At 42.1% G+C, this 27,088-nt stretch overlaps 4 protein-coding genes across 4 annotated transcripts; 1 reads left to right on the top strand and 3 right to left on the bottom strand.

Annotated features, from left to right (window-relative positions):
• Nucleotides 1–1,461: 1,461 nt before the first annotated feature.
• adipoqa (adiponectin, C1Q and collagen domain containing, a) lies at nucleotides 1,462–6,152 on the top strand (the record flags this gene model as incomplete). The annotated part of the gene is made up of 3 exons (XM_036554888.1): nucleotides 1,462–1,520; nucleotides 4,490–4,704; nucleotides 4,797–6,152. Coding segments are annotated over 3 exons (813 nt in total), but the record flags the coding sequence as incomplete, so codon positions are not given.
• Nucleotides 6,153–11,065: 4,913 nt separating this feature from the next.
• Nucleotides 11,066–16,910, bottom strand: and2 (actinodin2). Its single transcript, XM_036554887.1, is given in 5 exon segments — nucleotides 11,066–12,523; nucleotides 13,348–13,484; nucleotides 13,925–14,055; nucleotides 15,041–15,131; nucleotides 16,790–16,910. Coding segments are annotated over 5 exon segments (1,938 nt in total).
• Nucleotides 16,911–19,018: 2,108 nt separating this feature from the next.
• cops9 (COP9 signalosome subunit 9) lies at nucleotides 19,019–23,083 on the bottom strand. Its single transcript, XM_036554779.1, has 3 exons — nucleotides 22,915–23,083; nucleotides 22,134–22,206; nucleotides 19,019–19,709 (listed from the first exon to the last, which is right to left on the bottom strand). Exons 1-3 carry the CDS (start codon nucleotides 23,008–23,010, stop codon nucleotides 19,672–19,674), a joined length of 207 nt encoding a protein of 68 aa, XP_036410672.1. The 5' UTR covers nucleotides 23,011–23,083; the 3' UTR covers nucleotides 19,019–19,671.
• Nucleotides 23,084–24,564: 1,481 nt separating this feature from the next.
• On the bottom strand, nucleotides 24,565–26,242 carry otos (otospiralin). The gene is made up of 3 exons (XM_036554886.1): nucleotides 26,182–26,242; nucleotides 25,744–25,794; nucleotides 24,565–24,752 (listed from the first exon to the last, which is right to left on the bottom strand). Exons 1-3 carry the CDS (start codon nucleotides 26,240–26,242, stop codon nucleotides 24,565–24,567), a joined length of 300 nt encoding a protein of 99 aa, XP_036410779.1.
• Nucleotides 26,243–27,088: the final 846 nt, after the last annotated feature.

The following is a 27,088-nucleotide window of genomic DNA, read 5'->3' as shown; positions in this document are numbered from 1 at the left end:
TACCACTTGTATGATTTTTTTCTCTGTCCTTGGTTTGCTGCTGAGCTTTATACTTTAAGTGCCTGTTGAGTTGGGGTCAGGTGTGACTGCCTTAGTGGTTAAGCATGCCATTGACTGATGTGCGCTATTTGTAAAACCGATCTCACACTACAGGAAATTTATGGTTTGAACTGGCAAATACCCAGATCACAGCCACAGGCAACTGTCACACTGAACAAGCGAAAGCCAAAATTATCTGCCAAGTTTTTTGTGAGGACCAGCATCATCACTCAAGCTGTGTTATGGGCATGTGTTTGAGCCAGCAAATATCGGGATGAATCAGAGATAAAGACGACATACTTTAATCAACTTAAGGGAAGAGCTTACTTCAAGAAGATATATGAACATTTTTATTACAGTGAACTTGATAACCTATTGCAGTAATCTGTTTCTATTAGTGTTAAATTACCACCTCATGCTTCCCATGAAAATCAGTGTTGTCAAAGTGTTCATCTGGCTCTCTTTGAGCCAGTTCAGCTGCTGTTTCATCAATGATTGCCTGTGAAATTGAAATTACTTGATGCCTGGGTTCAAAAACAATTCCAGAAGCCATCACATTTTGTAGTTTTGATATAATGTAATATCATGTATTAATGTAACAGAAGAACAAATTCATGTATTTTTAGATACTCTCATCCACAGTATATTAAAAGATTAACATGGCATGCACGGTAAATTGGTATTATACATCTCTCTGCGCTTTTGGGCACATATAAGGGATGTAGCCAGTGGACTTCCGCAGTTTTTGGCCTTTCAAGATCATACACCTTCACCCAGGTGACCCAGCTGAGGCTGATCAGACTTCAGCTTGTGTCCAACTAGCATTTAGCTGTCACTCATGGAGCACACTTCCTCATCCACAGCCATCCTGAGGCTTTCTCAGCTGCTTCAGTGCTGTTAGTCATGTCTGTCCCTCTGCTATCCTCTTTGATGTCCAAATGCTCTTGTGATACATCTTCAGAAGCCTGTAATGTAAATGCATGCATCTTTTTGTTTGCAGTACTTATTTGCCTTGAAGAAGTCCTTATCCAAAACCACTGACATTTTACAGAGTATTTTTCATGTATTTTACAAGCACTGATGTCTAACAATCATTTCCTTTTTGTGAATGGACTATTTGTCATCTGTTGATCCATGTAACACAACCACTCCTTCTCTGTCACTCCCAAGACACACTAATGAGGTGGTGTGAGGAAAGGGCGTCGCTGTAAATGGTGTCCCTTGCCCATTAAAACGTGAGCAGGCTGGCAGGCCTGTGGTTGGCTGCAACCAAAGGAGGACACAGCCGCGCGGGTGGACAGCGAGTGGCCTCCGTGTGAGTGGGGCGTAATTCCTTTCGGGCGGGGTTAAATATAGCATGGAGGACGGGGCGGTGGCGAGGGGTTTGGATGGCCCGCAAGGACATTCACTGCACGCCACTGACTTGCTGCTGACTGGAGGCTCGTATCCTGCGCCGCTGGACGCACACGAGCGGAGAGCAGGTAAGAGGGTCTCCCTCTCTCCTTTGTCCTGGAGGACTCCTTTCAGGATTATGTCAAACCACCATTGGCCTGTAAACAATGGCCTGTAAGACAAGTGCATTCTCAGGTGATCTGATGGGACATCTATGCAAGGTGCTATAAACCATGTTTTATGTCAGAAATGGGAATATTGTGTTTTAATTATAGCACGGACACAGGGAAAAATACATGTCATTAATACAGGTCAATGTGCTTTGAAGGTAGCTAAAGAGAGTTTTCATGCTTCTTCCTGTGCAATTATATGGTATTTGTGGGTAGGTGGCTTTGCCAAAACTTTAATGCACACTGTCTATCCTGACCCTGATTAAAGAATAACCTTATGGGAAGGGACTTCAATATTCACTGTTTCTCCAATTTTGATGACAGCTGATGTTTCTTGGTTAATTAGCTCACCTTCACTTTAACCTCAGTACCCTGTAGTGAATGTTATAGTTCACAGCAGTCATCTGTTTAAAAATAACATAATGTTTACTTAATGAGCAGCTCTCAGGCTAAATCGAGTTCTGACGGACAGGGGGGGCTTCTACTTTGCAGACGATCTTGCAGATATAGATATGATTGCTGTTTGTAAAAGGTTTATAACACCTAAAAAGTAGCCTATTCATCATTTTTGAGGAGAAAAAGATTTTCTACCAGCACCATCCCAGAGAAAAATGCCTTTAATATGCATACCGTAAAAAAGACAAAGGATTGTGACCTTCGACATTGACCTTGAATTATATTGACTTGGACAGATCAAAAAAACAGATCAATATTTTTAATATCACTTTCAAAGGTGTGTTTGTTGTGTACTAGCAATGACATCATTATTTTAAATTTATATATGAGGGCATGTTTTGAAATATATATTGAGGGCATTATTTAAATTTAAGAAAGAAAAAACTATGAGATTTATTCTAAACCCCAGAGTAAAGTCCTAGATCTGAAAATAAAAAACTCACCTGAATATCTGCTATACTTTACATTTGGCACTCCCATACAGCTGGTTTTCAGTCTGCAGCTCATAATTCATAAAAAAAAAAAAACTTTTTTTTTTTGGTAGGATGTGTGTTCATCCAGTTCACCCAAGACCATGCTTAAGGTTCAAGGAGAGTTAATTGTCATTACGTCATATTCCAGTGGAAGCTATGGTTAATGTGTTATGGCTGATTCTGTTTATTTGTTTTTATGAATGATTTACAATAGGGTTAGTTAGAATAAGGCAAGCCACTTATCTGATGCATAATGATGCAGTTGGACCCAAAAGATTTTAAGTCACAGGCCCAAAAAGAGAACCACCATAAAAATCTCTGAAATGGTCACACCAAAGAAAAAGGCAGAAAGGGTTAGCCTACTCCATTGATAATTCATGCAAAGATACCTATATCTAGAAAAGGGTCATAATATTAATGTGTACTCCACAATTATAATTTATGTGTTATTTTCCTGTCAGTCACTTTGATATCTGCTCAAAGGACAGGGAAAGACAGAAATGGGAAGGTGTAGCCATTTTTATTGTACTGTGGATCAGAAAGATCTTCCTGTAATAAGTAAAGGGTGCTGGCATAAGTGTTTGTTTCAGGTCGCTGCACCTCTACTGTATCTCGTTGCATGTTTCAACAGTTTGTCAAATCTGCTTTTAAAAGTTTTCATAATCAACGTATGTATACAAGAAGCCACTGAAATCAAAGGGGTGACACAGATATGATTACTGCAGGATTCAAAAACAGCTCCACATGAACTCCACGTGAAAATCTTACTCTTATGACACACTAACACGGAAAGTTATCCACTTCCAGTAACCACAATTCTCAGATACATGGCCTGTTTTGTAAACTAACAATTGGGTTTTCAGTTTAAGAAAATTTCTTTAAATATGAAAAGAAAAGGGATCAAAGACTGCAAAAGATGGCAAAAACTTCTCAAAACAAGATTCAAGAACTTTATTGCAAGCACAACGAAATTGTAATTGTGTCAACCTCCAACGGTGTATTTATATTTAGTCCTCACACACATTTACAAAGAAATAAGAAATATAAAATATTGTCAATAAAAAAGTACAAAATCTAAACAAGTAAGTACAAAATATAAACAATATAACGTATAAAATACAATTAACGATAAATACTACTAACGAGGGTGTAAAGGCACCAGCAGCAAAGGTGCAGTAAAGGTGTGGTGTAAGTACTGCACATACTCCAAGTAAGTAAATAGATAGATAAATATTGCACATACTCCAATGATAGCAGCACAGATATCTGAGTTCAATAGTGTCACACCTTTTGAGAAGAAACTGTTTTTCAGTCTATTTGTACGTGTGCGGATTGTTCTGAAGCACCTGCCTGAGGGGCTTAAACAGATGGTGTCCAGGGTGTGTAATGTCTTTTATGATGTTCTTGGCCCTCTTCACATAGCGAGTGCTGTGAAGATGTTCAATAGCCTTCATAAGGAAGGCTATATAGGAAATATAGGAAATGTAGTTGTCTTTCTTTTATTTTATTACTTTTGGTACCCCAACTTGCTTGAGGGGACTAGCTTAATTGAATGTTCTCCCTACTCCCCTAGGAAAGCATCTTATTGAGTTATTGTGTACTGAATGCTGTTATTGTACAGTACAACCTTGTTTGCTCAAAGACTTATTTATAGATTTGGCAATCTTTCAAGAAACCATCACTGTAACTAAACACTGTATGAGTAATAGTGATCCATCTTCTTGCTCATTATTTCTGTTGTATTGTCATAACTCACAGCGGCAGTGCAAGTCCCTCAAACTCCCCCTCAATCTGTCCAGTCCATTCTTCTCCTCACTCTACTGTCAATCACCCAGATTTACACATTTTATTATTGAATGAAATACCAAGCAGAGGAGATGTGAAGGGTGTCCACTCTCCCTGCAGTTGCAGAGGTCAAAGGTCAGTCACCATGAATCTCCTGTGGACACTGGTGCTCAGCCTGCTGCTGGCAGGGCGGCTGGGCCTTACTCAGGCCGAGGCAGAGGAGGTGGCGGAGCCGGAGGGGCCCGTGACAGACGTCGGCAAGCCTGATGGTAGGGAGCCCTGCGCCAGGTGGATGGGAGGGGTACCGGGCACCCCGGGGCATAGTGGACACCCGGGGCGGGACGGCAGAGACGGGCACGACGGTCCGAAAGGCGAGAAAGGAGATAGAGGTGAGACAGCGTGATTTTTATTCCTGTGTTTTTATCTTAATAGGGGAGAGAGGCTCACATCTCTACTCATGGGTCTGTGTGTGTGAGTGCAGGTGAACCCGGGGAGAAGGGAGAGCCGGGCGCGAAAGGGGACGACGGCCCCCCAGGGCCTCGGGGTTTCCCGGGCAACCCGGGGCTGAAGGGCGAGCGGGGCGAGAGCGCCCTGGCGTACCACTCGGCCTTCAGCGTGGGCCTGGTCAGCCCCGTGGGCGCCACCGAGGTGCCCATCCGCTTCAGCAAGATCTTCCACAACGAGCAGCGGCACTATGACGACGTCAGCGGCAAGTTCCGTTGTGCCATCCCCGGCGCCTACTTCTTCACCTACCACCTGACCGTCTACCCCAAGGACGCCCGGGTCGGCCTGTACAGGAACGACAAGGCCCTCATGTTCACCTTCGACCAGTTCCAGGAGAACAACCTGGACCAGGCCTCCGGCTCCATCATCCTACGCCTGGAAGCTGGGGACGAGGTCTGGCTGCAGGTCTTTGGAGAGGACAAGCACGGAGGGATATATGCCGATAACACCAATGACTCCACCTTCTCCGGATTCCTCCTGTACCCCGACATCCCAGAAAGCCGACGGAGGCGTTAATCTTAGTGAGGCATGTCATCGTTTTCAAATGGCTTCTTAACATTCTGTGTGCTTTCTATCTAAACAGCCCTGAACATAATCTTCAAACAGTGTTCTTTGTCTTCTAACATTGTTTGTGTGTATGATATTTAAGTGGAAGGTGATTATGTGCTATATTATAAGTGTATTATGTATAATTTGTGCTTGAAATTAATTAAACTGAATGGAAAAAAGAGATAAATGTTTGACTAAGAGCCGTGGGGGAAGCACACCAGTGCATTTAGCCTTGTTAAGATTTGGTCCAACAGGTATTCAGTAGCTCATAAAACAACAGTGATTTTTCATAGAGGAATGTTTAGGCTTCAGGCAAAACTTATCCGCAAGTGCTGATCTAGTACCAGTTTTGCCATCTAGCTTATAATGGTTAAGGTTAGAATTACAGTTGTGGAATGTAGTCCTGGATCAGAACTTACGGTAACTTCTGCCTCAAGTAGTGCTTAGCTGGCAGCCACTGCCCCATTCCTACCCCACCCCTCGACACTTGAGTGTCCAGTTCCATATAAGCCCTTTAGCTAGATGCTGGCCACTTTTCAAACTGCCAGTTGTTGCATTGCATATTCAGTTTTTTATAACTGTATTTTTGTTTTGATTACCATGGTTACAGAGAAGCATAGCACATTCTTATCACACCTGCCTTGTTGTGTAGATTCTCACAATGGCAAATTCTCAAATCAAGCTTTGTTGTGTTAATAGCTGTTGCTGTTTCCATCTGTCCAATAGCTGCATCAAATCACATAAATGAAACCTCCATATCTCAATAAAGGTGTTACAGCTGTTACTGTGTAGATGGTTTTAATGTATGTGACCAGCTTCTGACAGCAGATATTAGACATGATTGTAAAGTGATATAACTTTACCAATGCATGTTTGTTTGGCTGTACAGGGGATTAGAAGTAGGTCCAGTCTGGTCAATAGACTAGCCAAACACTCTGAATACAGTATTTCATCCAGTCGCAAACCAAATAGAAGGGCTCTGCCCTTGCAAAGCCTGAGAAGCAAAGCTTTCAATATGAACCAGATTCTTGCAATGAGACTGGAGCTCAGTATCATTGAGACTGGAGCTCAGCATCATTCAGGCTGTGTTGGAGTTAAAGGAGACTGAGAGCAAGGAATAGTTGTGTCAGTTGTAAATATACCAGCAAGAAGACTCTGAGTGTGTCAACATGTCATTCCGCTCCTAGTTGCTGATGGTCAGTATTGCTGGACCTGAAGGACATTGAGAGCCATGCTTAATTTTCTTTTACCTTTATCTTACTAAGCTCTAGGTGCTTTAACATATCCTCAGGTATTTATGCCTTTTGTTTCTCCATTTTTGCCCTCTTTATGCAAGCCTCTTTTTGAAATGGCCAGAAGCATATATTAGGCTCTCTCACCAGGACAGCCACTGCATTTGAACACAGTGTGCTGGGACGCAGCGAACACAATCCCCTGATACACTCACTGGCTGGAGCTGTGTTTCACCCTACAAATTGCCCAGCACACTACAGTGAGCCAAACGCCAATTAGAACATCATCGGAGCAGACTGCAATCTTTAATAATACCAATTTACTGATGATTTTGGAATTCAGAATAGAATTTCTTTCAAAGTTGCCTGTTATTGCTTTGTTAGGCTGTAGGTGGCAGCAAAGCATGACTTTATAAAGGCCCTTCAAGCCAGTTTCCTGGGAAAGATTTCATTTCCAGCCTACACCCTTTGAGTAGACATTTGATCTCATGACAAGGTTACGCCCCACCCTTATAATTATGAATGGAGAACACGCCAAAATTGATCTTCATATTAACAGTTGGAAGCATTTATGATTTAAACATGCAAGTAGTAAGCATGCATGTTGAAAACATGTTACCAATTGTCGTGCTCCCCACACAAGTGCACTGTTCTTGTCAATCAAAACCAATACCCTGCTGTCGGGCTCTGTCATTCACTGTTGTCAATACTAGCCAAAGCATTTAATCCCATGACTTGTCATTATCTTGCCAACCCGCGACCAAGCCCAGCAATTTGATATTGGCCACTTTCTAATGCAGTGTGCCAAGGTTCTGATAAACCACAGCAACTGTCATTTGCTCCATGTGAGGTCAAAACACAGCATCTGCCAAGTTCAGAATTTGGCAAGTTGTTGGTCCCTCCTGTCAATTGGCCAGACAGCTAGCAAACTGCTCTGGGCCATGTAGTAAACGATGCCAGTCCATTTGGAAAGGATGCCACTTCATAACACCAAGGAAATTGCAGTGCTCTTCTCTCCTTGAATATCTGTCTTGCTTCTCCCACCTTTGGTCCTCTGTCTATTGCCCAGACATATAAACAGCTACAGTCTGTTGCCACCATGCTTACTTTCCTTTACGAATACTGCTTCATGACACTGTGATACAGTACGTTGCATTTGCTTTCCACAGTAGACAAAATATAATGTATACTGATTATATAAAACTTAATATCAGGGGTGTTTGATTAGTATGTATCATGTACACTTGGAAAGATTACCAGTTATGTAATCTCATATATAGATAGATATAGATTACAGATAGCAGATAGGATAGATTATACTACCACAATACACCATCACTCCATGTATTCACATACAAGGTTGTCCTTTATTCTTAAGCGTCAAACTAGAGCCTGGCGTACTACAAGCCAATCCTTTGTAGGCTGTTAGGTTTCTTCCTTGCCAGCTGCTACTGGTTAGCTGTTCACATACTCACATTCAACACAACAGCTGTTGTTCCTCTCACAATTTTACTGCGATTCCAACTGTCAACGTGACGAGAGAAAATATATAGTGAACTATCCATACATATAACCAGTGAGTTTCCAAAAGTATGTATCATAGATATAAGGCTAGCAACAGCAATCTCTGATTAGGATGGCACGTATGCAGTCCAGTTATGGGTTGACAGGGTATACCCACTATGACTCTGCCCCTTTTTGGGATTAGAGTAGGCTGTGCTCTACGAATCCAGCCAACAAGCTAACCAAATTTTAGTGGTCATTCATGAAGCTAAGTAGCTAGTTAATTGACGAGCGCTGAAGAAGGCGCTCTAGATTATGCAGTTGCTGTTTGTGTTGATAAGAAATTGAGTGAGTCAGTCTAACAGATAGTTGGGTTATTTCATCTGCATGCTCACAAGTTCGCCATTCTGACTTCCAGGAAAAAAAAAGTACAAGAACCTATTAAAACGACACGATTTCACTTTTAAGACTACTTCAATGTCCCTCATTACCACTTTGATCAATATGCTCCCAATTTCTCTACCATCCGCATTAAAATACAAATGAACCGTTTTCCCAAAACCTGCTAATGCCGAAAAGCAAACCCAAAACAGATCAAGGCCAATTTTGAAATTCAAAATAAAATTTGCAGCCTGCAAGGTTTCGTGTTTGCGATCATATTACACCCGTTCCTACTCACGTAATGATTGTCGATTTGATTGACTTGCACCCTGACGAAGCTTTCGGTAACGCAAGGTACAATAGGTACTGATCTCGTCTACATTTTTCCGGATGTAAAACTCTGGTGGACTGTTCTTAGATCGTTAGCTAGCTAGCTATAAAGATCTAAGTTTATTTTCCACGGGTTACCATAGCTTTAAGTACCCCCAAAAAAACCCGCGAGGAATGGACAGAATTTACTAGGCGACACCTGCAATTAGGAAATGCTTCCCTAAGCTTCCAGATACGTGTGCAGTTGAGGAAGGTGATCATTAGGGCCCCTGTCTCGAGTTCGTGCTGCGCTTTAAAACTGTCAGCACCCGAGCGCTCACGAAGGCGCTCAGCACTGCTCCATAGTCCATATATATATTTGCCACATTTGATCTTGTCGGTCTTTTCGGTCTTCAGTATTCTATATAGCATTAAGTTGAAACCTGCGTTTCTGTCGAATATCGTACTGTTGCATAAACTAAGACTTCTTTTTATCATTACGATTAACAGTATTTGTTCACAGGAACATGAAATTAACCATTAACCAGTAACCAGATATTTATTTTTTAACTAAAAATCCCCCGTGTTCCTCTGTGAACACTGAGCATAGGCATTTCTTTTGATTCTGCAAAATGGTTTTTCTCATGTCCTGTGACTCTGCTCTTACCGCAGAGGTTGAGAACCCTGGAGATCGCTTTTAGTGGGCTGAATAGGCATGTCTGTTCCGCTACATGAAAGGCACATATGTGTGGGGCAGCACTTTTAACATCTGGCTCCTGTTTCCTTTCTGCGCTGTGTGGAGCTACAGTCTGGTGTTGTACACCTCCCTGCCAGCCTGGTACCTCTGACTTGTGAAAGGGCCTACATTTAGAGTGGGGCTCTCTGTCAAAGCCCACACATCTGCTCGGTTGAGAATCTCTTCCAAGAAGCCATTTTCTTTCCAAGCTCCATTAGACAACCTGAGAAGATATGCAGAAGGAAATCATTTTCCTTGATCTCAGCCCATACACTGTCCTGTTACCTGTATTGTGAAACTTGGTGAGCTAGTCTGCACAAACTCGCTCATTAAAGTGTAATAATAATGATAATAATGAGAGTGGATGGAGATTTTCAATAGACATCTAAAAACAGCAAGGTCAATCCCAATATCTTTGGGAGGATCTTGACAAGGCACTGAATGAATCAGTAATGTCTGTAGGTTTAATTTCACTCAGCATTACCCCAGGGACAATGTCTCAGTGAAAGTTCATCTGGCATCAGCTCTTCAATAGTATTGTCATGATCGTATGCGAAATTTAATGCAATGTTAATTAGTGTAATTGTGTTGTGATCTGTATGTGATCTGTTTTTACCATTGAGCCTAGAAGAAAAGCAATGGCTAATTTGACATTTATATATATATAAATAATTGATTATTTTTTGGAGTTTTAATCATATGTTACAGAATATATGACACCTTTTATAAAATGAATTCTGCAGATTGGACATCTGAAAGTGGATGTATGGATTATGCCTTAATGTGTGCCATATAACATGTTGACATATGTTGATAAGTATATTCCTAATATCTCGGATTCCACATTCTTCCATTGCACACTATATATTATATACTGTAAGATGACTTTGTTATACAGAAGAGACTGATATCTTTTTCAAAGCTTTTTATTTCTAACATTCAAAAAGAAAAATCTTAACATACATTATGAATGACAAACAAACACTAAAGCAGTCTTTGAGGTTTGTAAATGCAAATTTAAGCAAGAGCCGAGAAAATGAAATTAAATATTAATCAGAAAGGCTTCCATCACAACAGGAAATTAAGTGGACAATATACAACTGAGGAAAATGTATTGCAGACAGGCAGTTCCAGATTAAACCATATTCAAGTGTTCTATCTCTAATTTTTTTTAAAAAACTCACAAGAATTAAAAGGCTCATGACGACAGACATTGTTTTTAATGGTCACAGATGGGTTTCACATGGTCTCCTTTGAGGCCAGAGGACCTATGGGAATGTTCGTTGTGTGGGTGTTCCCCCCCACACATCCGGCAGCAATGGTGTGCCTTCAGGTATTGTGGCTGAAGGGATTGGGTTCACTGACGCAGACGGGCCGTCAGAGCCCAGGCCTCCTGCTTTTGCAGCACAGGACTGTGTTCTCGACGACACCGCCAGGCGTCTTTTGATCAGTGTGTGATTTGCGTGCTACGTGTGTGTATGCGTTTGTGTCACACACACATTGCACAGTTCCTGCTCTCTCGTTCGCCATGCGTCCTTACTTCTTCTTGTAACCCCCGGCATAGGCACGGAGGTCCAGGGGGGAGTCATATCTGTTGTACTGGTCTGTGTACCCTCTCAGGAAGTCTTCGAAGCTGGGGACGGCGTGGTCCGGTGCTGCGTAGCTGGCGTAGGGGTCCCCCTGCCCACTCTGGAAGGGGTCGTGGCCCGGGGCCTCCTCCTGGGGGGCAGGCTCGTCCTTGTGCTCCTCCGTCACTTTGTTCTCCTGGGGTGCCTCGTCGGCAGCCGTGGGCTCAGCCCGGCGCAGGCGGCAGTTGTAGTCATACTCGGGGTCGCAGTCGGGGTGGGGCTCAATCACACCATTTCGGACAGAGCCAGTGGCGGGGGCGTCACCAGCCTGGGCGGCAAACTTCCCACAGGTGGGGTCGTAGGGGTGGCAATCAGCCTTGGGGCCCTCAGCGGTGGAGGCGGCAGGGGCGTCGCCCTTGGAGCCCGGGGGGTAGCACTCCTCGTCATAGAACAGGTAGCAGTCGTGACCCTCCTTCGTCTTCCCCCGGATGCCGAGATGGTGGCGCGTCTGGGCCTGGGGCAGGGGCAGGGGTGGTTTCATCAGGGCGGCAGCGGCTCCCAGGATGCAGTAGGGGTCATAGCGAGGGTCGCAGGCCAGGTTGGGGGTGGGCTCGTCCTTGGGGGTGTACTCTAAAACGGGCTTGGTGAGGCTGGCCAGCTTCATGGCGGTCAGGGGATTGCAGTTGTCGTCAAAGAGCGGGTTGCACCTCTGTTCCTTGGGGGCCTCCTTGGCCTTGGCAGCAGACTGGGGAGCAGGAGCCGGGGCCGGCAGGCAGAAAGGGTCGTGGTCAGGGTCACAGGTGGGGAACAGGTGGTACAGGCCTGATGGGGCCTTGGCCACCAGCTTGGGCCGGCAGTAGGGGTCCTTTGTTGGGTCGCAGCCAAGGTGTGCGTAAGATGGGGCAGGGCCGGGGGCAGGCCTGTAGCCATATGCGGCGCGGAGGTGGTACTGCAGGCACTCGACGTCGGTAGGGTTGCAGATGCGAAGGAGCTCAGCACGCTGCTCGGCCGACAGGAACGGTTTGAGGATCGGGGCATAGTAGTAATAACCCAGCGGGGCCTTACCAGGCAGTGGAAGCAGGGGAGTCAGGATAGGGATGGGACTTTCAACAGGGGCAGGGGCTTTGGCAGGAGCTGGGGCCGGGGCCGGCTCAGCAACAGGATCTTTGGCCATCATTCTGGCGTACAGGCAGAAGGGATCTCTAAACGGGTCGCAGATGGCCTTCAGAGGGATATCTTTAGGCATCACAATCTTGGCTTTGGGTTTGCTGGTGTGCTCAGCAAGGCATTCGGGATCGTCGGAGTCGGCACAGGCCTTGTAAATCTCTGACAAGTGATGGAGGTAGTGGTTGAAGGAAGGAGCCCCCTCGTCCACCCTGTGTTTGTTCTGAAGATACCCGAGGTACACACGGTCAAGGTCCTCCACCTGGTGACACGAAGAAGCATACATGAGTCAAAGTTTCCAGCACCAGGCCGTCAAGCACACTGAAACGCTCGCTGTTTTTGTGAAGCCAGCAGGGGCACCTTTCACAATGCAAGCACAAAAAAGTAACACATTGTCAGAGTGTTTCAGGTAAAAGGAGAAACAGATACAGTAAAAACATAGGAGGCTACATGCTCTGAAATATAGTCTGTTGTCATGGCATCACTCTAGCCCACCATTTGTATGCCTTTATCAGGGCTGATCACTGCACAGTCACATGGGTACTGGTATTTTCTAATAACTCACAAATGGCATCAGTAATCAGTCGCCATCTGTGTGATTAACTGTATGCCAAAAGCAGGACTCTCTACCTCTAATCCTTAGAGGCTAAAAGGTACTTAGGTTTCAGTTCCCCAGAGGTACAATAACATCAATTCATTGTTTAATTGGATTAAAATTATCCCCTTTCCTCCCCTTTATTGAACTGCACAAAAAATCAGAGAGCATAACTATACAGAACTGTAGCCTAAAATCTGCTGGACTACATTTCATAAAGGACTGCACTTTGGAGAACCCTGGAGTACAGTCCTGCTGATAGAGGGCAGTTGCAGTGCTGATGTTCTGCAGTGGCACTGCTGGTGGACTAAAATCACCATGCTGACCATCTGCCATCACAGTGTCTATCGACTAACATCACAGCTCTGATGTCCTTTTGTCACTGTGCTGATGCTGAAATTGGTGCTGGTGGACTAAAATCACAACGCTGGTGTTCTGCAATCGCTGTTCTGATGAACTGAAAACACAGTGCTGATGAGTGATGCACTCACCCCCTCCTGGTTCCCTGTGTTCATGAAGTGCTTGTACCAGTCCCAGAAATCCGGGAGTCGTCTGTACCAGCTGATATTCCTCCTGTTCCGGGTCAGTTTCTTCAGGGCAGATGAGTCGGCAGGCTTTTCCTCAGCATCTCCCACTGTGACCCACAGTAAGAGGCATATTTACAGGAACACTCGCCTCATTTATGGGATGGGTCCCCAAATCAAACAATAACAATCCAGATCTTCTGGTGATGGAAATTCTGGCTAAAGTTGGTATCTAGAGCACCGTTGTGTATTTGTGACTTTTAAGTAGTAAAAATGATCATATAAATCTATGAATTTTTTTTAATAATCTATGAATGGTCTATCTAACAGAGGCTGAGACATGAAGTGAAGTATGTTTCTGTCAAAGCCCTGTTATTGGCTGACAAACATCAAGTATATTTTGTCAGGAAAGCAGTAATAATATCAGTGGTGCCCACAGACAAGTAACCCCACAACAAAGTGAAGAGTCACTGTAAGTTCAAATGGGGAGATTTTACTCTGCAGTCCACAGTGACTGATTTAATAAAAAAGGGGGTATATTTACCGTCTCCTTTTTGCCGCTCCCCCACTGGACCGGCCCCCAGAAAGTCTGCGAGGGACATTAAAAGCAGGATCCGTCAGTACCAGATGTTGGACGTTTCAAACTGAGAAAAATGCTTACCTGCTAATAAGCTCCTTAGAGCGCACAGCAGGCATTTTCCATGTCAGGGCAGATGCAGGCAGTGCCGTGCAGATTAATCTTCAAACACTATATTACAGCGCTTTGAACAGGTCAGTGGGGGATGCCTGCTACTGAGGCCTACTGAAGGAACAACTATAAAATTACAAAGAGCCAGCAATGTGCCCAAAGGCAGGCACAATTACCACTGCATCGTAAAAAAAATAGGGGGAAAAAAATTAAGTATGCTGCAAAATATGTTCCATGCTCCTGCATCACCACCAGTGATTCCATCACTGAAGACATTTATTGCACAGGGAAGAGTACGGTTAAGACATGTCAGAAAGGTGCTCTACTTTAAAAAGAAAGCATAGTGGCCCATTTGAAATGGTGTCATTTGGACAGCAGACTATTTCTGTCAATTAGTCCAATAAAGAAAAAAGGTGGTGGTGAGCTTTAGTATTTTAAAGGCAATGAACACTCTCTCACAATGAGTTGATTAAATGTTTTCCTTCATTTCCTTTTTGCATTTTCTTTTTCAACAAGAAGTGTTAATTTGCACATTTTGGGGGGATGGTGGTGGTAGGGACTTCTGTATGTTGGATGTAATTTCATCTTCCCTTGTTTTTCACAGAAGATGAATTCCGGAATACGTTTGTTTCTAGTTACAGAATGTTCTTCATGGTTGTTAATTAAACATATATGTCTTTTCGCCTTATGGGTGTATTTAGAGAATGGATAGCTAGTGTATGTGTAAGTATGTGTGTCTGCTCTACTGTTGTGTGACCACTGCCTTGTATGCAAACGTCTATGCGTGCGCTTATGTATTAGTGTGCTGTGTGCGCACGTGTTTAAGTGAGGCTTATGATTGTTTTAACATTTCTAATGTCATTAGTGTAATTTTGTAATTTAAATAATCTAACGGAAGAATTATATTGCTTATTATATCCATGTGTTTGGCTGAATCAGGCGGAAAATATTGGGGGGAAAGATTAGACTCACCTGGTAATAACGCCGTTGCAAGCAGCAATCCCGTGATCATGCAGGAAAACGCTGGTCTTCCTGCTCGCGCCATTTCCAACTTGCCCGGTTTCTAAAAACAAAAAGACGTTTAACACTAACGGTTTCATTCAAGTAGGTAAGCCTTATTTATTCCTAGAGGTTATTCCTAGAGGAATTACATTAAGTGGTGTTCAAATAAACGTAACCACAAACATAATATTGGATCACAGCAGTTTTGATTGACTCCAGAAAAAAATGCGTCAGCTGCGTTCTCCAACCGTACCTTTGGCGCTCTCCTTTCAGCACCAACCAGGGAACGTTATGGCTTTGAGTCGCACATATTTCTCACTAGCGTATGGAGTTAATATAACTTCAAAGCAGGACGTCTGTTTTCAATGATTTGAAAGCCATGGCGGTTTAGAATTGTTTTAATTGGACCTGTAGTTAAGGCTTGGACACACCAAGGTCGTTAACCGCTATACATTCAGCTAACGGCGAAGTGTCCATTGCTTTCACTTATACTAACCTGATCTGACCGACACGAGAGAGGCAGCGCCTAAACATTAACAACAACCGATTGAAACAATTAACATTGTCCTTGTGCGTTTCCGCTATTATTTCACATGTCTACCATTTTAAAAGTTTTTCTTAAATAGGAGAATGACAGACTGACCATAAAGCGAACTATAAACCTACCAATAACCAATAAGTTGGGTGGCTTTTACCAAACATTCACAAAATTATTGAAAATACACTTTATATCCTATTAAACTCGCACATAAAAAATACAAACGTGTCATACTTCAAACTCAGATTTTGATTAGTAAATAATTTACAGGAAGCAGTGCTGACATAATTTAAAAGAATATATATGACTATTGGACAGCAGGTGGCAGGTTTCAATCTCAAATTAAATTGTATCTCTTGGAAAATGTTTGCTTTGTTTTGTTTTTTCCGCAGGAAAAATGTTATCTGTGGAATAGAAATGATGTGACGTTGACATACAATTGTCAGTGTCATTTACCCAACTCTTAACTGAAATGATCACATGACCAAGTGAGCGTTAATTATCTTATGACCTCCTTACCTCATACCATAAATCTGTAATCTTTTTGCTGTAAGTTTTTATCTTAAAATGTTGTCATATGTTAACTCTATCCATTCCAGTTTGGCAGGCATGCTAAGTTCCCCTTCTCAGTCAGCCACGAATTAAACATTTTGTCAAAGATTCGAAGCAGTTTACAGAATTCCCTGATGGTTGCATTTCATTATTTGTTTCCTTAATCCAATACAACTTGCATTTCATATACTATCACATATTCTGATAAAAGCAACGACAGTGAACTGCAACACTGGTGTCCTGCTTTGCGGTCCCTCTTATCACCACTTACAACTCTCCATAGTGCATGAGGACTGATTCTGTAAATATTGATCATCAAAGGAATGCTGACAAGCGATGCAAATATTAAACCAATTTCATTTTATACCACTTGCAGCCTCATCAATATTAGTTTTAGTCACATTGAATCTTGCCCTTACCTGTGACTCAGCTGAAGTTCTCAGCTCCTGGAGCCTCTATGAGTGTTAAGGACCAACTGTCAGAGTGAGAAGCCTGTAAGGGTACAGGCTGGGGGGGTTCTGTCTGCTGAGCCCTACCTTTGTGCTCCCCTCCGAACCCACTGTGTCACAGCCAAGGAGGACAACGTTTTTAAACAGCACCTTGATAATTAAAAACAAAAGGCGTGTCACCTGGCTGGGCCATGCTGTTAGCCGTGCTGTGATTGGCTCTTGAGCGCCCTGAGGACTGACCAATGGGGGTCCTGTAATTAGGGTACTGAGCAGCACGACTCAGCAGCACGAAAAAAATCATAAAACCAATACTTCGGAAATTAATAGGGTGTAATTTACACATGCCACGTTTGAAAAGGATCTGGACTTGGAGGGGTACCTAAGCACTCCCAGTAATGCGCCCAGTACCTCCAAGGGGTGCTGACATTTTAAACACATGTTAGCTCCTGCAAAATCCCCAAAAACATGGTTTTAGGGCAAATGTTAACAAAGTAACATCTGCAGGCCTCCACCATAAGGAATTTAATAATCTGTGCAAATATTTGTCCAAACATTTTGTGCCCCAGCATGTTATACAGAAACAACAAAATTATTAGTGAGCACTGTTTTTTGCCACAGCAGCACAGCAGGATCTTTAGATCGTACTTCATGTTATTTCTGTCATTTCTAAAGAAGAGTGCTAAACAACAAAATAAACAAAATAGATACCAAATTTGGGCCCGCATTTATCTGTACATGTACTGAGTAACAACTTGAAATGTTTTTAATCTTAAGGATCAGCAAACTGAATTATGTAATGTACATGCTTTCTGAAAAGCTTTTTAAATTTGTTATTCAAAAAGACAAAGTGCATTGTGAGTACACTGATTATGGGCCTTAATGCCACACTCACCAACACCACATTAATGTAAGACTTTTGCTGTGGCAGCTACATTGTGAATTTCCAGAACACACCTTTTAAACTGAATATGCTGAACATACAGAATGATGATTTCCCATTGAGCAGAGCTACACAATATGTTGTAAGTCTCATAGCTGACCATAAGTGACAACTCAAAACCACAGTTTGCCAAAATTCTATGTGTCAAGGACCCCAAAGAATAGAGTAAGTACTGGTGTGACTACATTAATCATTCAATGCTGCGAAGTTGACAGTACAGAGATGCTGAAAAATGAAAAGAAATATGAACTTAAGGAAGTTTTGCTTTTGTCCACAACTCAACATTATAGGTGCATTTTGTATTAAAATAAATTTGATCATTGAGCAGAAAGTAAGTGACATCCATTTTTGTATTATATTTCTGTAGTATATTTGTTGTTAAGGTCAATTTGGTTTTCGGGATCAAATGCATTGTTTAGTGTTGACCATTTTTCCATAGAGATTCTAACTAAATGCTGTGATGTCAGACCAAAAACCCGAGTTAGAATGTCCCCTTTAGAATGGGTGGAATTTTATCCGGCAGGGGTGTTGACCACTGAAAACCTGCCAAAGAGACTCAGCTGTCTGCGTCTTGCCAAAATCATACACAGCCAGGTACACAAGACTACTGTGCATGCTTCAGACCAGAAGATATGGAGCTTAACATTCTAGCACAGGTGATGTGAACTTTTGTCGTTTTCACACAAGTCTGAAATGTCCACATAAAACCAAACCAAAAGATAGGGTTTTATGAGGGCTTCCCTGCCTTTATTAGTTCTCCCATCTCTGGAAACGATCTGCCTAATAAAATGAGCCCCTGCAGTCACTGATCTTTTACAAACTCTGGCTGGAAGAAAAATCAGACAGCAAGACAAGGACAATGATTCCGTTTGCTTCCCCCGCAGTTTGGGCTGTTAGCGACTTCAATCTGCAAGTTGCATTTTTCTTAACATACAAGCCTGTATGAAAGAATACAAACAGACATGCTTTTGTGGCGGTTATATGGTAACTTAGGTGAATCCGCTTCTGTTTCTTGTGCTGAAAGTTACTTCGGATAAGAAAGTCGGCTAAATGAATATCTTGTAATGTAACTTCGGCTGGAAGCATTTTCTTTCCCATGGATAACACACTACCGTAGCTATTAAATAACATTTTTGAATAGCAAATCATGTCCACATAAGTGTTTTACTCTTGCAAGAAGGGAATTTGTGCTAATCAAGAAATAATTATCAAAAATGCCATGAAACTAAAGTATGTACTACACACACCACCACTCCAAATGCGATAAATGTCACACTCCCACCTGCAACTGCTGTCAGACGGGAACTGTATTCTGGTTCTCTGCTGACCATTTTTCTGCTGAGCTTCAGAAGATCCAAGTAGTTTTTCCCATGCTTGGTTACCATATATGAGGTGAAAACATATAATGACAAACACCAGCTGAAGATTAATGGTTGTAAATCATGATAGCTTTGTTAATTGTCACTGCTGTCCAGCATGAAACGTAGGCTGGGAGATTTGCTGCATTTCAGAAGGACATCTACAGTATAATTCACTGTTTCAGTGCATACATAGAACAGATAACATCTATTTCTGTGATAAAAGAACAAAATACAATAAAGGCATTTTTCTAGATACATCAAATGAGAAACTATGTGTTATGACCCTTAATATGCATGGTTTTATACTTTTATTCATATCATTTGAAATAATTTAAGCAATTTTGTGCTGAGGATCCATTAATCATTTACCATCTGCAGTGTGTTTAAGTACAACTTAAACAAGCATTCTGAAATCTCACATATAATTATACTCAAAAAAAATACAGCTAACAGGTGTTCAGGAGTGCCCATAAACCTGCAATCTAGGTCAGAGGCCTGGACATGAACATAAGTTGTAATTTTAACATACCACAGCATGGAATGTAAGAGATTTTTAGAATTTAGCAACATCTGGAGCCAAAAGTCTAAGAATTCCTTGAAACACAAAATGTATTCAATAGGAATAAACGCAACACAGGTTATTCGTGATCAACTGCTTGTCTGAGTCAAACCACCACCTCAAAATATTCAGTTTCATAAACATAATGAACACATTTATTTTTCCTGAGTTTATATACAAATTTCTCCAAGGTGTACATCTTTCACTGGATGTCGTCATCATCGAAGAGGTCTTCAAAATCTGCAAAAATAAACAAAAAGGTTAAACACAGAACAGAACAGTATTTTGACAACACTGCAATGAGAGGTGACATATTCCTAAGTAAGTTTCAAACACCAACTTGTTCACAGGTGAAATTGACCCAGTATATGCATTCTGGATGAGTGTAGTGACCACGCAAAACATGCTGCTTTCTGCAATAAACATTCCATCTGTGCGTCTAACAGAAAAATCAATATTTACATTGATCTGATAATCAAATATTCTACGGTTCCTGAGATTTAATATTTAAATCTTTAAAGCATGCTTCCACCCCCCACCCCCCAAGAACACAGTCAGAAACATCACTGCTTCATGTATAAATCATTATTCAACGCAAAAAGATCTGCAGACAGGAAGTTTAGCAGCATCAATTACTTGTTATTTTATGCAAGCCTTTCTTTCATCACTAATGATGTGACAGCAAAGAAGAAAAAAGCAGATGTCTGACATTTTTTGTTAATGAACAAGCATCTGACCCAAATAACCGATTATGGATTATCAATCTCAACTCCGAATATTGGAATAATGGAATGTTTGGTCGCACCCTTGGCCTGCAGAAGGTGGGCGTGGCCAGAGGAGCGGCAGTGGACCTTACGAGTGTGTGGCTGGGAGGCTGCAGGAGCTGGGCGTGGCCAGGGAGTCAACACAGGCCCTTATGAGAGTCTGGCCAGGCATGTCGCTACTTCTTCAGGCGCTTTATCTGCCTGCTACACTTCTCCCCTTTCCTGGTACCCCACACTAAAATGTGCTCTGATCCAACAGGAAACATGTTCTGCTCCGCGAGCCTCTAAAAACGAATGAACTAGCACAAAGCCGGGAGCCATGCTGAGCTGGAGTCTAACAAGCTCTTGTAAAACGGTTTACAGTTATTTTTTCCCCCCACGCTCCTCTTTATGGGTCATCCCCTTAAAACCAGAGGTAGCTTTTTCAAAGCAAATGCACTGAGGGTGGGAGGGGACAAACATTGTTCGACATGGAAAAACAAAGTTGAAGAAAATGAAAGACTTTAGCACAATAAGCACATGTACAGTGCATGTTCTTTACAGTAGGCAGTAAACACACACACACACACACACACAAAACACATGATAACTACAGTCAACCCTGCTGATGTTGTGCAGTTCCTTGTTTACTGTCCGGGGATAGACAGAACATAATTTTCCTTCAATAAAATAAAATGGGACCCATTTTCAGCTAGTTCCCCCCCTTAGCCTCTGCCACAAATGAATGTTAAGAGCCCTGGAGTGTTTCATCAAATCTAAATGGTTGTTTCAGTGCCCATACTCAACACTGATACGACAAGTCACACAAGGTGTGTTCCACTGGTTTGAACAGCAACAACCCCCATTACAGCATGGATGTATCACATCAGGCAAAGCTTGAGGCAGCCCCTGAGAGGGTGCCAATTCAGACACCAAATTTTTGTGGGTTCACTCCCCTGCCAGGTCATGCCAAAGAATGTTTTTTTAAAAAATGTGCCCACTACTTCTGCTTGGCCCACAGCATCAGCAGAAAATACCTGTAGTGATAGGAGACTGACACTTCATACTACCATGTGTAATAAGGAACTGCCTGATTTTAGGGAATTATGGTGAGCAAGGCCTTACTGTTGTTATGCACTAGTCAGTGACTGCCATCACATGGTAGGTCCACCCATTACGGGATTTGTTACGTCTCCCATCACCAATGGATTATGGGTAATGGCCTTGTGACAGACTGGCATCCTTTCCAGGGGTGTATTGTACTTGTGCATCAGCTCCTTCACACCACAAAAACCAGGATAAGCTCAAAGCCTACGAGACATCCTGCCTCAGAGACGCCTCCCGTTAATCTCCACAGTGTAGCAGCTGACCCCATAAAGAGGGGGGGGAAAAAGAAAGAAAGGCCTTTGACATTTTTTCACACACAATGAAACCGAAGGCGTGCTGCTGCTCGGCGCAGCAGATGGGAAACAGTTTCACCAGTTACTGATGTTTGATGTTATGTGGCCCCAGGGGCAGGTATCACACCATATCATAAAACTCACTCTGCGCAAAATAACCAGGAGAGAGGAACGGGGTGGAGGAGTGGGACGGGGAGATCAGAGCACTTCTGAGGCATGTAAAAAGGCTTCCTGTTGCGCCTAATGTACCGGGAGGGTGCGAATCCCCAAGGTTAAAAAACAGGCATGTGCTGATACGTTAACCGGAAAAACTGCCACATCGTGCATCATTACATACAACTCAGTAACGCACATGATATAGATCCCAAGGAGACAAAAACACATTTTCGTTTCTTTTTCATCTTGAAACACTGATGTGGGAGCGCGTGTATCAAAGCACCGCTTTGGACATTTATAACAACGTGACGGTTTTGTTTTGTTTTGTTTCCTATTACTTTACATCCCGTTTGTTTTCCGCTCACCGTTGAAGAAGTCTGCGTGAACTGCCTTTTCGTTTGCAGCCAAGTCCATCAGGAGTCCGGTGCTTCCCCCTGCCTGCGAGACACGAAAGCATCGGGATAGAGCGTCAGCAGAAAACCGCACGTAGGGAAACATCACCAGATTCGCTATCATACACAGCTAGCGTTACGTTATATTTGTGCTCATCATTGGTGGCTACATTAACAGCTAGTTTCTACTGATATATCGAGAAGCGTAGCTGATCACATTCACTATACATTACTGCACCGCCAGCTTACTAGCTGATTACCGATAAGCTGCTTTGGTCTTTCTGAAACAGGTGTTACTTCTATGACATTGAAAATGAATTGGGCATTGCGAATTGTTTCTTCGAAAATTTACTGACTGAAGCTAAGCGCATATTCGTGTGTTTGATGACCACAGTTATTTAAGTAATCTGGGTTTGGTTTTTCTTTACTGCTACGTTAGAGATTGTTATCGGCTAGCTAAGTAGTCCATCCCCCAAAGATAGCTACATTAGATCTAGGTGTTTTAGCTCGTAATCTGACACAGGCCTTGCTAGGGAGTTAACTGGCTACGTACGGAGTGTTTTGGATCATTAAGTCTTTACCTAAGGCCAGATGGCTAGCAGTGGTTTAGTTTCTAGTTTCTTGCTGGCCGTCAAGATCACTATCTCCATGTAGCATGCACATTAAAGTAAGGAGAGTTAACTTCGCTAACAGAGCTGTTAACTTTACTACACACTTAGCTAACATTTTAACATTTCATGTTAAAATCACAAACCTCGTCCAGGTCTACGTAAGGTCCCGCTCCTTCGGGAAACATCTCATCTACCGCCGGCTTCATAGTGGTCGAGTTTGATTGATCTTTGAGTGGCATAAATAAACAAACTCCGTCCGATATGCTGCGAATCGTTGCCTTTTCCGGTTTAGGTTACGCGTAAATGTGTCCGACGGGGAACTCTCAGGAAAAGAGCCTTCTTCTTGTTTAATGGCGGTTCGCACAACTACTTATAAGTGCTATAGCGCCATCTACTGAGCTGGAGAGGGAATCGGAATAATCGAAGTGTCTGTAGGCTTGTCAGTATCCCTTTTGGCCATAGGAAGAAAGCCTATCCATTGTCATCCATATGGCGAAGAGTCAAGCTGCTGACAGTTCAAGCCCTGCTCAATGTCCTTAAAACTGTTTGTAGTTGCTGCCTTTCATTTGCATGGCCTTGGCAATGTACTGTATAAGGACATGGTCCATTGTTTTAAATTCCTCACAGTAGTGGATGTTTAACATTGAAATATCAACAGTTATTTGATTTCCCTTGTTCAATTCATAGCCAAGTCATCAGGACTACCTTTTATCTGCTAAACTCCCCGAAATCTTCTTGACATTATGGCATGCTGAATGCTTTATAGGCCTTTGCCTTTGCTGTTACTTCCCAAGAAGTCATGCTACCTTCCCATAACACTGCTGCTAATGTGAAGTTTAGCTTCTGTCAGGCTCAGAGGAACAGCAGTATCTAATGTTACGCTGGCCAGTAACAGAGCTCTTTTTTGCAATTCATTTGCTCCTTCAGCATGCTCTGTGGTCCAAGTGGGGTACTGTTGAAATTCAATTTATTGCCCTAGTCTTTAGGCAATGAATGAGTGTTTATTTTTTTCTCCTCGATTTAGCACTTTAATATTGTCACCTAGACTGTATCATAAGCACATAAGCAAAACTCACACAGTTTTTTAAAGCATGAAACTGGATGTGTTAGAACAGGGAGGGTCACCCTCTAGCACTCAGAGCCAAACCGCCTTACCTGCTAATGTGAGACTGTTTGCATTTCTCCTCTATTTCAAATATTTCATATTTCATAATAATTTCATAATTAACATAACTAGTGTGTGGACTGGATGCATTTGAAGGGTGTCCTAAGCTTTTTTATGTAGTGCTGCTTAGCCAATGAAACCAAATCATTAAGCAAACACACTATGCAGATTCTTTCCAAACTTTATTGATTGCGCACATCCTTAACATATCATAATATTACACTGAGGATCATGCTTCTGCATTTCTAACAGCTCGTTATAAGAACAAATAAATGGAGAGAAATGTAAAATTATTTTGTAGCTTGTTTGATTCTAATGCTATGCTTTCATTCTAAATAATAAAGGTTTACATTTAGAGAGATAATATTAATTAAAGATCATTTATTTTAACTTCATCTGTTTCTTCTACCACAAAATGTGTCAGTGGTGTTCACTGGAGATCACTGGCTCATTGGTTTCTGGTCTCAGGTTCCAACTGGTACTAATGCAGGTCTTTAATTGCTTAATGGAAGCCCTTGATTAGATGGGACCATATATCACCTGATTTGTCAATCAGTCGTCATTTGAAATGAATCTCTAAATCTCTCAGGACCTGGAGTGGACACCACTGCTCTTTGTCGTATTCTTTTTAATGCTCGTGGCCCTGGGAAACCTCGTAGCCTAAAGTGTCTCCGAGGTGCTGGTGAGCGAAGAAGGCCCTGGCCATCTCGTTGATGTGGTGGTAGGCCCCGATGCTGCGGAAGTACTCCACGTATCTCCAGAAGTCAGTGGTGGAGTAGGGCCAGTAGGGCACAGGTGGTGGCTCATCGTATGGAACTAGAGGCGAACCATAATACAGTTGTTCACTCAATATCTCTCTCTCTCTACAACATATGTAGTAATTTGAGATTTCAGACAAATATATGGCATGCATCACAATATATATCAATTATTGCAACTGATACACGTGATTCAAAAATTAAGTTTGTGATATACTGTATAGTTATATGTTTATATATTCTACAAAATACACCTGCAGGAGGCTATGATAATGATACCATGCAACAGATTGTTCTTTTAATAGTGTACAAATCCTCATTTTAGCTTTTAGCCTAGCAATGGCTCAAATGGGTTTCTGTGGTAGCACCTCCCCTGCAGTATTGGCAGTAGAGCTCCCAGCAGGTTCCAAGGGTTCCGCTCATGCGCCTTGGCTGCAGTTTGGTCCCAGAGGTTCTCAGTGGGACTGGAGTCAGCTGATAACCCTATTACATTCCACTTCAGATATCCCCTTCACACTACCTGCACTTTCAATTGGCCTTATACTGTTATACCACACCTCTGCTTGCACTATATCAACAGATTGCTTGGTTGTTTAACAACAGAGTGAAGTGTGGCTTAGTGGTTAATGAACTGGGCTTGTAATCAAGAAATTGTTGATTTAATTCTCATGTGGGACACATCCTAAATTGCTTAAATAAATATCGGACTGTAAGGACTGAAAGTAAATTGTCACTCTGGATTCTGTTAAGCAAATATCATGTACAAGTATAACTGTATGTGAAGTTAAATAGCATATAGTGGTGTACTCCATGCATACATTCAATCTTAATGAGTGATATATACACTGACATAAGTGTTATAATTGAAGGGCTATACTTTTATGCCACAGTGTACTGTAAAATTATTTGTATAACCATATTGTCTAATAAATGGTTTTGTCACATGCAGTATTCTTTTTACAAGTCTACATTGCCTTACAAAATAGAAAGCATAAGTGCATCTCCAATTAGTTGATTGAATTAAATACAATGGTACTGAAGCCTTTTACCTCCTTCTGGAATAACTCTGGCATCTGGAAATGAGTAGAGACAGAAGAAGACTTTTTAAACATTCAGAGCTCCTCTTTCACAAAGAACTGATTCAGGTGATGCAAATGGAGTTCTTCCCAGGGGATTCTCAAAAATGTGTGGAAACACACTCCTTCATAAATGTTGTGCTACATCGTATTTATGCTTCAATATTTAACATTAGTGAAGTCGTAACATAGGCTGATTACAGATGTCAAGACATACAATTAATTTTTTTTTTTTTTTTTTTGGTTGGTGCAATATTATTTTCTTTTGTTTTTCTCACACAGACAGGACTCATTTGGTGTTGAATTATACGAATACACTCAATTCACTAATGTTAGGTTTTGATTGGATTTTTTATATTATCATATAATATTTTAAAACTTGAGAGAGTGCAGAAGGATTAAACTACTTACTGCTGAAGTGACTGAGAAGAATGCACCCAAAAATAATTCCAAAAAAGACCAGCGGCTTCATCGTTCCTAAAGGAAAAAACAGGGAAAAAATCCTAAATGATCCCACAAAGTGATCCAATAGCAAGATGCCGAGTCTGTGATTTAATTGAGAAATACTAATGCGACCAATGCGGAATTTTCTCGAAATCTCCCTCAGTAAAAATCGGACTGCACGTTTTGAAATGAGTGCCTGTATCTTATTGCATTACCTGCTTTGCTGCCTTCCAGAGGTGAAAGAAATGGACCTTATTTAGCATGCAGAGCTGAATGGGTCCTTGTGTGTCCTGCAGGAATGTTTAAACTGGACCCCAAAACACAGGAAAGGGACGTCACGTTGGTCCCCCCCACCAGCGCCCCCTCCCTATCCACAGACAGGTTACCATCTGACAGCCTCACTTCATTTCACAGCTGGTCTGAAGCAACAGGCTACCAGTGCACTTTCTGCTTGTTGTTGGCCATATATAATTAGTAAGTCACAAAGGCCATGGTGTGATAAAACCACATTTATTCACTAAGGGGTCGATTCAGACTTAGGGACGCTAAGCGCATTTTTCTCACTTGCATGGGATTATGTGGGATTGGTTTCTTTGATTCAGACTTAATTTATGCACCTGCATATCTCTTAAAATGGGTGGTACAAAGCTGCACGCTGTGAAAAAATGTAAACTGCCTTGGAAAACCACACCTTCCTGTCCAGAGCCTGGCAGCCAAGTTATTAGTTTTCCTTATAGTATGCAGTCACTGCGCTGATACTCCCAGGAAAAAAAGTAGTTCTGGAACCAATATGAACCTTTTCAATACTTCTGCATAAAATATGAAACATCAGTAGGATAACAAATGTTTTATTTTTAAAAAGGAAAAACACCTT

The sequence above is a fragment of the Megalops cyprinoides genome, chromosome 20, assembly GCF_013368585.1.
Source record: "Megalops cyprinoides isolate fMegCyp1 chromosome 20, fMegCyp1.pri, whole genome shotgun sequence".
Taxonomy (NCBI): domain Eukaryota; kingdom Metazoa; phylum Chordata; class Actinopteri; order Elopiformes; family Megalopidae; genus Megalops; species Megalops cyprinoides.
The sequence above is the reverse complement of the archived record's forward strand: the minus strand, read 5'-3'. Positions and strand labels throughout refer to the sequence as shown.